Source organism: Leptinotarsa decemlineata, unplaced genomic scaffold (assembly GCF_025532065.1).
Source record: "Leptinotarsa decemlineata unplaced genomic scaffold, Ldec_3_MD MMD2_P_RNA_scaffold_7, whole genome shotgun sequence".
Taxonomy (NCBI): domain Eukaryota; kingdom Metazoa; phylum Arthropoda; class Insecta; order Coleoptera; family Chrysomelidae; genus Leptinotarsa; species Leptinotarsa decemlineata.
The window spans coordinates 4,588,463-4,600,870 of NW_027412534.1; the positions used below are offsets into that span (position 1 = coordinate 4,588,463).

Below are 12,408 nucleotides of genomic sequence, written 5' to 3' on the forward strand. Positions count from 1 at the left end.
CGCCACTGGATTTGTGGATAATATTCCCTTAAAATCATTCATTTGAGTGTAGGTTACGAGAAGTGTATTCTAGAATAACAGAAAATTAAAAATTCATTTTCAAGTTATGCAGTACTTAGTACATTCTTCCGCATAGCCGCTAAAATCAAATTGATTTAAAGCATGGAAATCATTTATTCAATAATAAAACAGAGAGCAGGACAAAAATTGTTCCCTGTAAATTCTTCATAACTCAGCTAAAACAATCTTTTAGAGGAGATATCAATAATTTGAGGAAGCTGAACTCATTATGCAAAGGTTTTATAATAAATCAACAGTAGGCTGTGATTTTGACAGTTAATCATAAATAAAATAATAGTTGTTAGTTACGTGCATTTAATAATGGCTTTGCAATTATCATTAGAAGAAAGAATTGAAATTGTGAGAATTTCTGGGGACAATTATCATAGTGAAAGAGAAGCAGCTAGGATATTTAATCACAGACATCCAAATCGACTTCCCATTGACAGAAGCACCGTCAGTAAAATTAACAAAACATTTAAAGAAACCGGTGCAGTCAGCAAACATATTTTAAAAAATAATCACCGAAGAAGAAATTTAAACGAAGGTGCTGTTTTAGATTATTTTAGAAACCACCCAAACAGAAGTTTACGAGTCGCCAGTTTGGATTTAAACTTACCGAGAGAGACTATTCGACGATGTCTTAAACAAAACAAAATGAGAGCATTTAAATCTAAATTTCTTCACTCTTTAAAGGCAGGTGATGAAGTGAAACGTATGGAATTTTGTTTGTGGGCACAAGGCGAGTACCTGAATACAAGAAATTTTTTAAACTGCATAATGTTTAGTGATGAAGCTTCTTTCAGCACCAATGGGGTAGTTTCATCGCAAAATGCTCGGTATTGGGCTACGGAAAATCCGCACTGGATCATAAATTGTAAAAGTCAATATTCCGAAAAAGTCAACGTTTGGTGTGGTATAGTACAAAATAGAATAATAGGTCCATATTTTTTTGATGGAAACATAAACGGGCAAAATTTTTTGGAATTTCTAAATTATCGGACGAAATAGATGAAATGCCTCTTGCGGAACAAGTAAATTTATATTTTCAGCTCGACGGCTGTTCCGTGCACAATTCGAGGATTGTTAAAGAGTGGCTAAATAACCAGTTTCCAAATCATTGGATAGGACGAGGTAGTGACTTAATTGAATGGCCACCTAGATCGCCTGATCTAACAATATTAGACTTTTTTCTGTGGGGTATTCTGACACAAAAAGTATACAGAACAAGACCAACGAATCGAGCTGAACTCATGCAAAGGATACGACAAGCTTGTGCCGAAATTACAGTTCAACAAATAAGAAATAGTGTAAACAATATTCGGAAGAGATACGATAAATGTATTGAACTTAATGGAGGTTTGGTAGAAGCCACAAAAATTTGAATGTTTAGTTTTAAATCAATGTTTATTTTAGTATCAGTTTTTTCTTAATGGCAATTAATTGTTGAATAAATACTTTGAAACTTGTTTGTATACATTTTGTTTTCATCAGCTATAGAAGAAGGTAGAGTAAGTTCAGAATCTCATAAAATGTGATTTTTCAGGTGCGCTGTTACAAAAGTACTATTATTTATTATTGGGAAACTTCCAAAAAGCTTACAAGTATGACCATTAATACTTCAAGATTCTATCAAGATTTGGTAAAAGCGCAATTGGGAGATCCCATGACATGAGATTCTGAACTTGGTCTACTACTGCGTAACTTGAAAATGAACTTTTAATTTTCTGTTATTCAATTATTCAATTTTCATTTTTATTTTCACTTCTCGTAACCTACACTTAAATGAATGATTTTAAGGGAATATTATCCACAAATCCAGTGGCGTAGTCAGATTTTTATTACAAAACGCTTGCACCACAAATCTCTCACATTACCATATTTTCAGGAGTTATAACTGTAGAACGCATTGAGCTGTTGACTTCGGATTTTCACTGTACAAATTCGCTGGTGTTCTACTTGGTGATGACAGTGTTGTCAGATCTCAAATATGTATATAATCTGAATAAAAATTACAAACAAATACTTTGTTTCCAAAATTGAAGTTGTTGTAACTTCGTTAACAAATATTTTTTAATGAAAATTTGACAGTTTTGATTTATAACGACTACGAATCCAGTGGTGTAGTCAAATTTGAAAACAAAAATTGCCTAATAAACTTTTGCCGTTTTTGACAAACCAAAAAAACCATAGAGTGCATTGGAAATAAAACTAAAATTGTGAAAGTTAGTGTCAAGATACAGTTTTTCATGCTTAATATTTCAATAAAAAAAAATTGAGATTGATTGAAAAATGCACATTCTACAGGGGTGGTTCCATTTTAAATGGGTCACACTGTATAATCTGGAATGAATTAGATCAAAGCAGTGAGGAGTTTGTAGTACTAAACCCTTTGGATTATTTCCAGAAATATATAAATGATGCCGAATTTGAAAATATGGCAAATTTCACAAATATCTATGCCCATCAAAAAAATGTTCGATTCAAACCAACTAATTCTGCAGAAATCCGAAGTTTATTTGGGTTACACATTGCTATTAGATGTCTAAAATTTCCAAGTCCGCCTGTTCTGGGATAAAACACTATACATACATCTTTTTCGTGAAACAATGAGTAGGGATAGATTTTTCCAGCTCCGGAATAATTTACATTGTGTAAATAATTTGGACATACCAGTAAACTGTGAGGATAACTTATAACGGGTGATTTTTTTGAGGTTAGGATTTTCATGCATTAGTATTTGACAGATCACGCAGGATTTCAGACATGGTGCAAAGAGAAAGATGCTCAGTATGCTTTGACATTTCATCATGAATAGACTTACTAACGAGCAACGCTTGCAAATCATTGAATTTTATTACCAAAATCAGTGTTCGGTTCGAAATGTGTTTCGCGCTTTACGCCCGATTTATGGTCTACATAATCGACCAAGTGAGCAAACAATTAAAGCGATTGTGACCAAGTTTCGCACTCAGTTTACTTTATTGGACATTAAACCAACCACACGAATGCGTACAGTGCGTACAGAAGAGAATATTGCGTCTGTTTCTGAGAGTGTTGCTGAAGACCGTGAAATGTCGATTCGTCGCCGTTCGCAGCAATTTTGTGTTATTCGACCACATGGAAGATTTTACGCAAAGATCTTGGTGTAAAACCGTATAAAATACAGCTCCTGCAAGAACTGAAGCCGAATGATCTGCCACAACGTCGAATTTTCAGTGAATGGGCCCTAGAAAAGTTGGCAGAAAATCCGCTTTTTTATCGACAACTTTTGTTCAGCGATGAGGCTCATTTCTGGTTGAATGGCTACGTAAATAAGCAAAATTGCCGCATTTGGAGTGAAGAGCAACCAGAAGCCGTTCAAGAACTGCCCATGCATCCCGAAAAATGCACTGTTTGGTGTGGTTTGTACGCTGGTGGAATCATTGGACCGTATTTTTTCAAAGATGCTGTTGGACGCAACGTTACGGTGAATGGCGATCGCTATCGTTCGATGCTAACAAACTTATTGTTGCCAAAAATGGAAGAACTGAACTTGGTTGACATGTGGTTTCAACAAGATGGCGCTACATGCCACACAGCTCGCGATTCTATGGCCATTTTGAGGGAAAACTTCGGAGAACAATTCATCTCAAGAAATGGACCGGTAAGTTGGCCACCAAGATCATGCGATTTGACGCCTTTAGACTATTTTTTGTGGGGCTACGTCAAGTCTAAAGTCTACAGAAATAAGCCAGCAACTATTCCAGCTTTGGAAGACAACATTTCCGAAGAAATTCGGGCTATTCCGGCCGAAATGCTCGAAAAAGTTGCCCAAAATTGGACTTTCCGAATGGACCACCTAAGACGCAGCCGCGGTCAACATTTAAATGAAATTATCTTCAAAAAGTAAATGTCATGGACCAATCTAACGTTTCAAATAAAGAACCGATAAGATTTTGCAAATTTTATGCGTTTTTTTTTTTTTAAGTTCTCAAGATCTTAAAAAATCACCCGTTACAAGGTACGCCCTCTCTATGATGCAATTAGGAATCGTTGCACTGAGTTACATTTAGAAGAGAATTTATGCATTGACGAGCAAATTGTCCCATTTAGGGGTTATCTGTCAATAAAACAATATGTGAAAGGTAAACCAACCCCTTGGGGTGTGAAAATATTTGTTTTATGCGGCAGATCCGGAATGGCATACGATTTTGTGATTTACCAAGGAGCGTCTACTGGCTTGAACTTAGAAAACCTGAAAACATTTGGCCTTGGAGCAACAGTTATCCTTCTCCTTTCAGAAAGAATACAAGAAGATGGACATAAATTGTATTTTGACAATTATTTTTCCTCATTTCAACTTCTCCAAGTCTTGAGGCATAAAAACATATATTCCGCTGGAACAGTGAGAGTAAACAGATTCAGCAAGCCACCAATACTGGATGACAAACAGTTGAAACGAACAGGTAGGGGTTCTTATGATGAAGTGACAACTGAAAAGGGGGATGTTGTATTAGTGAAGTGGATGGACAATCGTTCAGTAGTCCTTGCTTCAAATTTTGTTGGTGTTGGCCAACAAGACGTAGTTTCAAGATGGGATAAAAGCGAAAAGAAATGCGTAAACGTTACCCGACCAGAGATTGTGAAATTATATAATCACTCTATGGGGGGCGTTGATTTACTTGATCAGATGATCGGACTATATCAGTAGTTAGTTTAAGCCGATTTCAGAACCTCCCCCCACCACTTTCAACCTTGAAATGACCTCTACGTCACACGAAGTTTCGAAGGTGACTTTGAGGAGGTGTTATGAGTTTGACCTTGAACGACCTTGGCATGCGTCATACGGCAACGCAGACAAGGTGACTTTGAGGTGCTGTTTTGGGTTTAACCTTGAATGACCTTCATTCTTTTCCCATATTTTCGACAAGGTGACTTTGACTTCCAATGAATTCGAGCCAGTTTTGCACCTACACGATTTAACGCAACCAAGGTGACTTTGAACGATTGTTTTGAGTTTGCCCTTGAACGACCTTGATCAACGTTACACAAGGCAGGCAAGGTGACTTTGAGGCAGTGCCTTTGAACGACCCTGACACACATCACGCGACAAAAGCAAGGTGACTTTGAGGTAATGTTTCAAGTTTGACCTTGAACGACCCTAATTGATCCACGTTGTTATTTAGAATATTCGACTTTGAACGACCTTCAGCCGCATGGACGAAGAGACTTTTGGAGTGCGTTTTCAGTTTGACTTTGAGTGACCTTCTACAATATCATGTGTCTTTGCTGATGTAAATTTGAGGGCGCTCGTGTATTCTCCTTCCCTCCCCCACTTTTTGAATGAACATATAAAAGAGGTGCTACTCATTCACAGGAGTTAGTTTGATATCGCGCGTATTGAATATATCTACAAATATGTTTCACTGTGATAGGTGTGGTAAAAGTTTCAGCCGTAAAGATAACATGCGTCGTCATCAAATGCAGTCCTGCAGGCCGGATAATGATGCAGGTCCTCCAGCAAAACGGCCCAGAGTGGATTCTGCCCAACCAAGTGCAGTTCAGGAATTGTGCAACTATTGCAATAGAATGGTACCTGTGAATAGGATGAATTCACACCTCAAAACATTGGAGCATAGAACAAATTCCTGTACGGAATTTGAGGATGGTGTGAAAATCATCAACAGCGCATTTAAATATAGGATTGTTAGCTACAGGGTCGAAAGTAAGAATCCACATTCAGACTATCAATCTTTCTTTAATGAAGTGAGGCATAAAGTTGTGACTTTGATTGATCGAATGGTGCAAGTTCATAACACCTTGAAAGTGAACATGGAGTTGTTTGGGAGGTACGTACTTCAGACGCAGGAAATATTAGAGGTGAAGTCTTTCAACAGCCAAAACCAAATTGTTGATCAATCAAACAACCTTGAAGAGGTTTATAGGACATTCGTCGGCACGTTGTCTGCAAAAGCTGTGGAATTTCAAGAACGCGACTCAGGTATATTATCTACATAAATATGAAAGATTTCAGTCATTAAACGAATAATGTGTTTACAGGTTGGACTCTGGAGAAAGTTGTTTTTATCGAAGTAAACATCAACAAATATAGTCCTCTCAGTGGATCCTCCTACATCAAGCTTCCAGAATTCATCGCTTTGAAGAGGGCAGTAGTTAATGTGAGAAATGAAGACCATTTTTGCTTCGCTTGGGCGGTGACATCAGCTCTGCGACCAGCGCAAACTAGAACTTCTGAAGTAGGCTCATATCCAGACTTCAGAGATGTACTTAATGTTGAAGGTATAGATTTTCCCATGAAATGACGTGATATTCCACAATTTGAGAATATGAATGATTGTTCAGTCAATGTTTATGGGTTAGAAACAACTTTTGAAAACAACAAACCGAAATATGAAATTGTGGGTCCTCTTTATTACGCACGGCGGAAACTCGGTCGCCATGTAAATTTATTGAACATCACCGATGAATCTAGTAATAGCCACTATTGCTGGATAAAGGATCTATCAAGGTTAGTTTCATCACAAATTTCATCCCACGGGCATAGAATGTATTTTTGTGATGGTTGTTTGATGTATTTTTCAGACGAACGCAAATTATTACGACATCAGTTGAATGATTGCAATTTTATTTGTACCACCATTCCCACAACGCAAATCAAAATTGATAAATGTGGTAGGGCCATACCGGAAAATATATTAAAATTTGAAAATTTTGAAAGGCAGTTGAAAGTCCCCTTCGTGGTATACGCTGATTTTGAATCAATTCTGAAGCCTATACATACAAATGAACCGGATCCAATACGTTCCTTTACAAATAAATCATTTATTCACGAGCCATACTCATTCTCATACCGAATTCGTTGTTCTTTCGATGATTCAGCCTCCAAATTTGTTCTTTATCGTGGGGAGGACGCTGCCAAAGTATTTGTAGCCAGGCTGGAGTCTGACCTGAGGGCCATCTACTATACATATTTGAATCGTATCGTGCCAATGAAGCCATTAACAGCATCAGAGGAGAATGAATTTTTAACTGCTGATAGTTGCGGTATTTGTGAGAAACCCTTCGAATTGGGTGACGTCAAAGTGAGAGATCATTGTCACTTGACGGGAAAGAAAAGATATGGAGCTGCACATTCTCGATGTAATTTGAATTACAAGTTACCGAATTTCGTTCCAATAATTTTCCATAACTTGAGCGGCTATGACTGCCACTTGTTCATAAAAGAGTTATGCACTAATAAGAACAAGGTGGAGGTTATCGGTCAAACAAAGGAAAATTACATTTCTTTCACTAAGCATCTATTGATGGGTACCACAATAGATAAATTTGGTAAATTGAAAAAACAATTCCTAAAGCTGAGATTTATCGATAGCTTTAGATTCATGGCGTCATCACTGCAGCAGTTAGGGGAGAGCTTGTCAGATGAGCAATGTTATGAAACACGAAAGTGTTTTCCGGAAAATGAAAAATTTCTTTTGATGAGACAGAAAGGAGTTTTTCCCTACAGTTTTGTTAAAAATTTGACCACGTTAGATTGTACTGAGCTACCATCAAAATCCGATTTTTATGATCAATTGAACGAGAAACACATATCTGAGGATGATTATGAGAGGGCAAAACGTGTATGGTCCTTGTTCGAGTGTGAAACGTTAGGAGACTATTCAGATTTGTATTTGAAATCAGATGTATTGATTTTAAGTGATATTTTCGAAAATTTCCGTAATATATGTCTGGATAAATATAAATTAGATCCAGCCCACTATTTTACTTCTCCTGGCCATTCTTGGGATGCCATGCTCAAATACACCGGTGTAGAGCTGGAATTGCTTACGGATATTGACATGATAACTTTTTTCCAAAAGGGTATTCGTGGGGGTATTAGTCAGTGTTCTGAAAGAAAGCATGTTGCTAATAATCGTTTTCTACCCGATTATGATGAAAATGAAGCATCATCATTCATCACTTATTTGGACGCTACGAACCTCTATGGTCACAGTATGTCCCAACCATTACCGACAGATGGGTTTACATGGCTATCCGAACAAGAAATTCTTCAACTAGATATCATGGGTGTTCCAGACGATGGTCCTAAGGGTTATGTTCTGGAAGTAGATGTCCATTACCCTGAAGAACTTCACGATGCACATTCGGATCTGCCATTCCTTGTAGAGAGCGTAATTCCACCCGGTTCAAATTCAAAAATACCCAAATTAATACCTAATCTGAATGATAAGAGAAAATACATTGTTCATTATAGGGCTTTGAGGCAGGCAATTGAAAATGGACTGATAGTGATGAGGACTCACAGAGTTCTCTCATTCAATCAATCACCATGGTTGAAGAAATTTGTAGACCTTAATACCCTAATGAGAAATCAAGCTACAAATGTTCATCATAAAAATATTTTCAAGACAAGAACAAATGCTGTCTTTGGAAAAACAATGGAAAACGTTGATAATAGAAATGACATTCGGCTTGTGACTCATTGGGAGTCTATAAAGCGTACAACTGGTGCAAATGCTCTCATCGCTCGGCCAAATTTTAAAACGCTTTCAATTTTCTCAGAGGACTTTGTCGCCATTCATATGGGTAAAGTGAAAATAAATTACAATAAACCGCTATATCTTGGATTCAGTATTCTTGATTTATCTAAAACAGTTATGTATGAGTTTTTTTATAAATTCATAAAAAAACATTATGGGTCAAATGCTTCTCTCCTCTACACCGATACCGACTCTCTCATTCTTAAAATTTTCACGGAGAACTTTTATGATTTCATGAGGGACAATGTAGAGAAATTCGATACATCCAACTACAAAGTTGAAAATCAGTTTGCTCTGCCTATAACTGAACCAATATTGGGAAATATGAAAGACGAATTTCCTAATGATCCAATTATCAGTTTTTATGGTACCGGCGCAAAAGCATATCATGTCAAGTCCGTTAGTGATGAATTGAAGAAGGCAAAAGGGATAAAAAAGTCGGTCATACAAAATCAAATGTCACTTGACGATTATAGGAAAATAGTCGAATCAGGTGGTACCATATTGCGTAAGATGAGCACTTTTCGAAGTGAGTTACACGATGTGTATACTCTAATGTGTAATAAAGTTGCGCTATCATACAAGGATGATAAGCGATTCATCATCCCCAATACCACAAAAACATTACCGTGGGGGCATAAGGATATTGAGTTGTACCAAACCAGCCCTGAGGTAAATTTCAAATTCCTTATCGACGCCCTCAAAACTATGCCTAATCATGAGGCGGATTCTGATGAAAAATTGGATCAACTCATAAGATTATTGGAGGAACAATCAGATGATTAGTTAGTTCAATGTGGTAAATCTATACCTACGAAGCTCTGAAATTATAATATATATTATTCCCATTGTAAATATCAATTATGATATAGATTATGAAATAAAATATATCAGTGATACATCTTGTTTCATTACAATTCCAACACAAAGTATTGAAGAGGTATAAACTATTTTTCATAATATTGGAATATATAATATCAAGCTATCCACATAATCTGCGAGAATATAATATAACAGTGTTGCCAGACTCATCATTTAGTCCCCGTATTAGATAAAGTGGAGGTGGTAAGTGGAGGGGGGTTGAGGAGGAGTGGCTTAGGTAACAAAAGCGGGACTGCTCAGGAGCACTCATCATTCGAACTGCTTCTTCTAGCCTTAGAATATCTACCGAATTTAGTTGGGTCTCTAGCTGTGTTCATCTTCTTCGAATAAAAACTGTGAGTATATAAGTAATGTTGATTATTATGCTTTATTCTAATATTTTGTGAATTTCTAGTGTGCAGTATGTCTTCAATCATTGACGCTGATAAATCCGTGGAGGGTAAGGTCAACATCCTGCAGGACGTGGTGGTGCAGCAATCGGAGCTACCACAGGATATAGTGGACTTCTTGACTGAATTCCAACTTGGACCTCCACTTAGCCCCCTTCCAGAAGAAGTTGTGTTGGTAACGGCGGATCCAAGACCCGGAAGCAGCTGGATGGAGGATGTTCCTTCGACCACCCCTTCTTCTGAAACGAAGAGCACCGCCAAAGTTGCGAAGAAGGGGTCGAAGATTGTCGGTAAGAGAGCGGCTCCGAGCGGTAGTGATGAGGACTTTGCTGCTCCCGAACCCGTTAAGAAGAGGAGGCCCTCCGCTAAGCCAAAACAGGTGGCGTCGTCGGTGAAGCCAAAGCAGACGGAGCTGCAGAAGTACATGAAGATGTGGGACGAGTCCAACCCCTATCGACGGCCGCCTATGACCTCGACCCTCTGGCGGGCCCCTTCCACGTCAGATACTACCATCTCGACGTCTAAGGCGACCAAGACGAGAAAGCAGTCACCGACGGCTCCGCAGATGTTAACTGCTGCGGGCGACATTGAGCCAGCCATCACGGCATCTTCGGAGGCCACGACCGAGCCATCTCATCAGCCACCAGCCGGCCCCATAGCACCTCCGCCACCGACGCCAAGTGTTCAGCAGGTAACTTCTGCCCAACCCTCTGGCCGCCACCTGGAGTTACCGTCATCGCAGAGAACCTCTAGCTTAGTCGAGGACGTGCTTGAGCTTGACAGAATATGCCAAGAGAGGAAGGTGAAGCTGGTGACGATCCAGGGCAGCGATGCAAAATTGGCGGAAATTGCATCACGTAAACGACGATTTGAAGTTCGACAGGCGCAGCTAGTCGAACAGAAACGGCGTTTGTTGGCTGAAATTGCTGAGGTGGAAATCAGCATCAATGGGGTCGATGAGGAGTACCGTGTTGAGGCAGATTCAACAAATCGGTACCGCATGGAGGTCGACGAAATGGCCGAGCGTGTTAAGGCTCTCAGGGAGCGGATCAGGAAGAAAGTTGACGTTGTTGGGACATAACCTCCATCTATTTCCTTTCCCTAGATCCTTTTTTTTTCATGGAGTACACGTGAGTTGGTTGGTGTACACAGGGCACTGCGTGGTTGGGGCAGTGTCCACTTCCCTCTCTTCTTTTCATCCCGGAAAAAATATCTTATGAACGCTTCATTCCACATCATCCCCACTCCTCCCCCACTCCTTCCCACTCCCTCTCGAAAGTATAAAAGTAGAGAGTCTCCGATGGAACATTCAGTTGCTAAGCTATCTTCAACATGGCAGTTACTTATCAACAAGCGGATTCCACCACCGAGCCACACGCATTTTTGGAGCCCAGAAGGTCACCTGACAACTGGACCGTCGAAGAAGGTGAGGTACATTCCACCACAGGGCATCATCACTACGAGCAGCCCGGAGCATGGCACGATACCAGACTGCAGGTGATGCAAGTTACCAGCACCGATGATGCGGACGTCTCCGAAAACGAGTTCCTGGATCCCAACGTGGATACTGATTCTGACGCTGACCTGTATGATGGCCTGTGGGATGACGACGAGGTGGACTATGACGCGCCATCAGTGATGTGGGACCTATTTCCTAGGGAGACGGATGATTCTGATTCGGACGATGAAGATATTCCTCCTGACCCACCAATCCCCATCGAGGATAGTCCACCACCATCCCCTATCCTTATAGAATAATCCTAATTTCTATTCCTCATTCCTATTCCTTTCCTAGGAGTACACATACTGTTGGTTGGTGTACACAGGGCACTGCGTGGTTGGGGCAGTGTCTACTCTTCCCTAAATCTCATCATTCACAAATAATTGTACAATCACACAGACGATGGTCATCCTATCTTCATCGCTCATTCTCTTGAAGTATACATACTGAAGCCTATTCAAAATTGTTGTAAATATTTTGCTTTATTTGAAAATATATACTCTGGTTGCTATATACGGGTTGTGGCAGCATTTATACTTCCAACCCAATCATGTTCTAGTCATATTCAATATGTAGAATAAATTATATTTTTAGTTTAAAATTGATTTCGAAATGTTATATCTGTATTTGAAAATGTAATGAAAATAATAATAATTTGTTTGTTTGTTTTTTCTAATTTAAAAAATAAATTCTGACAAAAAAAATTCTGCTCCTGTTTTTTTCCAACTATTATGCTGACATAACTACAAATTAGTCTGTTTGAAATGAAATACCTATCAGGTATTCACCTTTCAATTATAGTAGAACGCACATTTATGTGGTTAGCTGATCAAAGCAAAATTTTCCTCCTGAGTTGCCTGCAAAGAGAACCAATTGATGATGGTTCATAGAGAAGATAGACTTGCAATTATAGTGTATTTCACTTTATATATATGTGACGGATGATATCTGAGAGTGATAATACTAATGCGTGATGATAGAATCTGAGTAGTAATCTCAAGTTAGGAGTAATCTTTATATCTCCAACTTC

General features: G+C 38.8%; 1 protein-coding gene across 1 annotated transcript; it reads left to right on the top strand.

Annotated features, from left to right (window-relative positions):
• Positions 1 to 5,210: 5,210 nt before the first annotated feature.
• Positions 5,211 to 7,775, top strand: LOC141480332 (uncharacterized). Its single transcript, XM_074170241.1, has 2 exons — positions 5,211 to 6,043; positions 6,103 to 7,775. The coding sequence occupies exons 1-2, from the start codon at positions 5,461 to 5,463 to the stop codon at positions 6,363 to 6,365; spliced, it is 846 nt and encodes a 281-aa protein (XP_074026342.1). The 5' UTR covers positions 5,211 to 5,460; the 3' UTR covers positions 6,366 to 7,775.
• Positions 7,776 to 12,408: the final 4,633 nt, after the last annotated feature.

Bases quoted from the DNA above. Each gene is read 5' to 3' on its own strand.
- LOC141480332 (XM_074170241.1), top strand. From the start codon at position 5,461: ATGTTTCACTGTGATAGGTGTGGTAAAAGTTTCAGCCGTAAAGATAAC. The intron at 6,044-6,102 runs GTATATTATCTA...ATGTGTTTACAG, and splicing joins ATTTCAAGAACGCGACTCAG to GTTGGACTCTGGAGAAAGTT.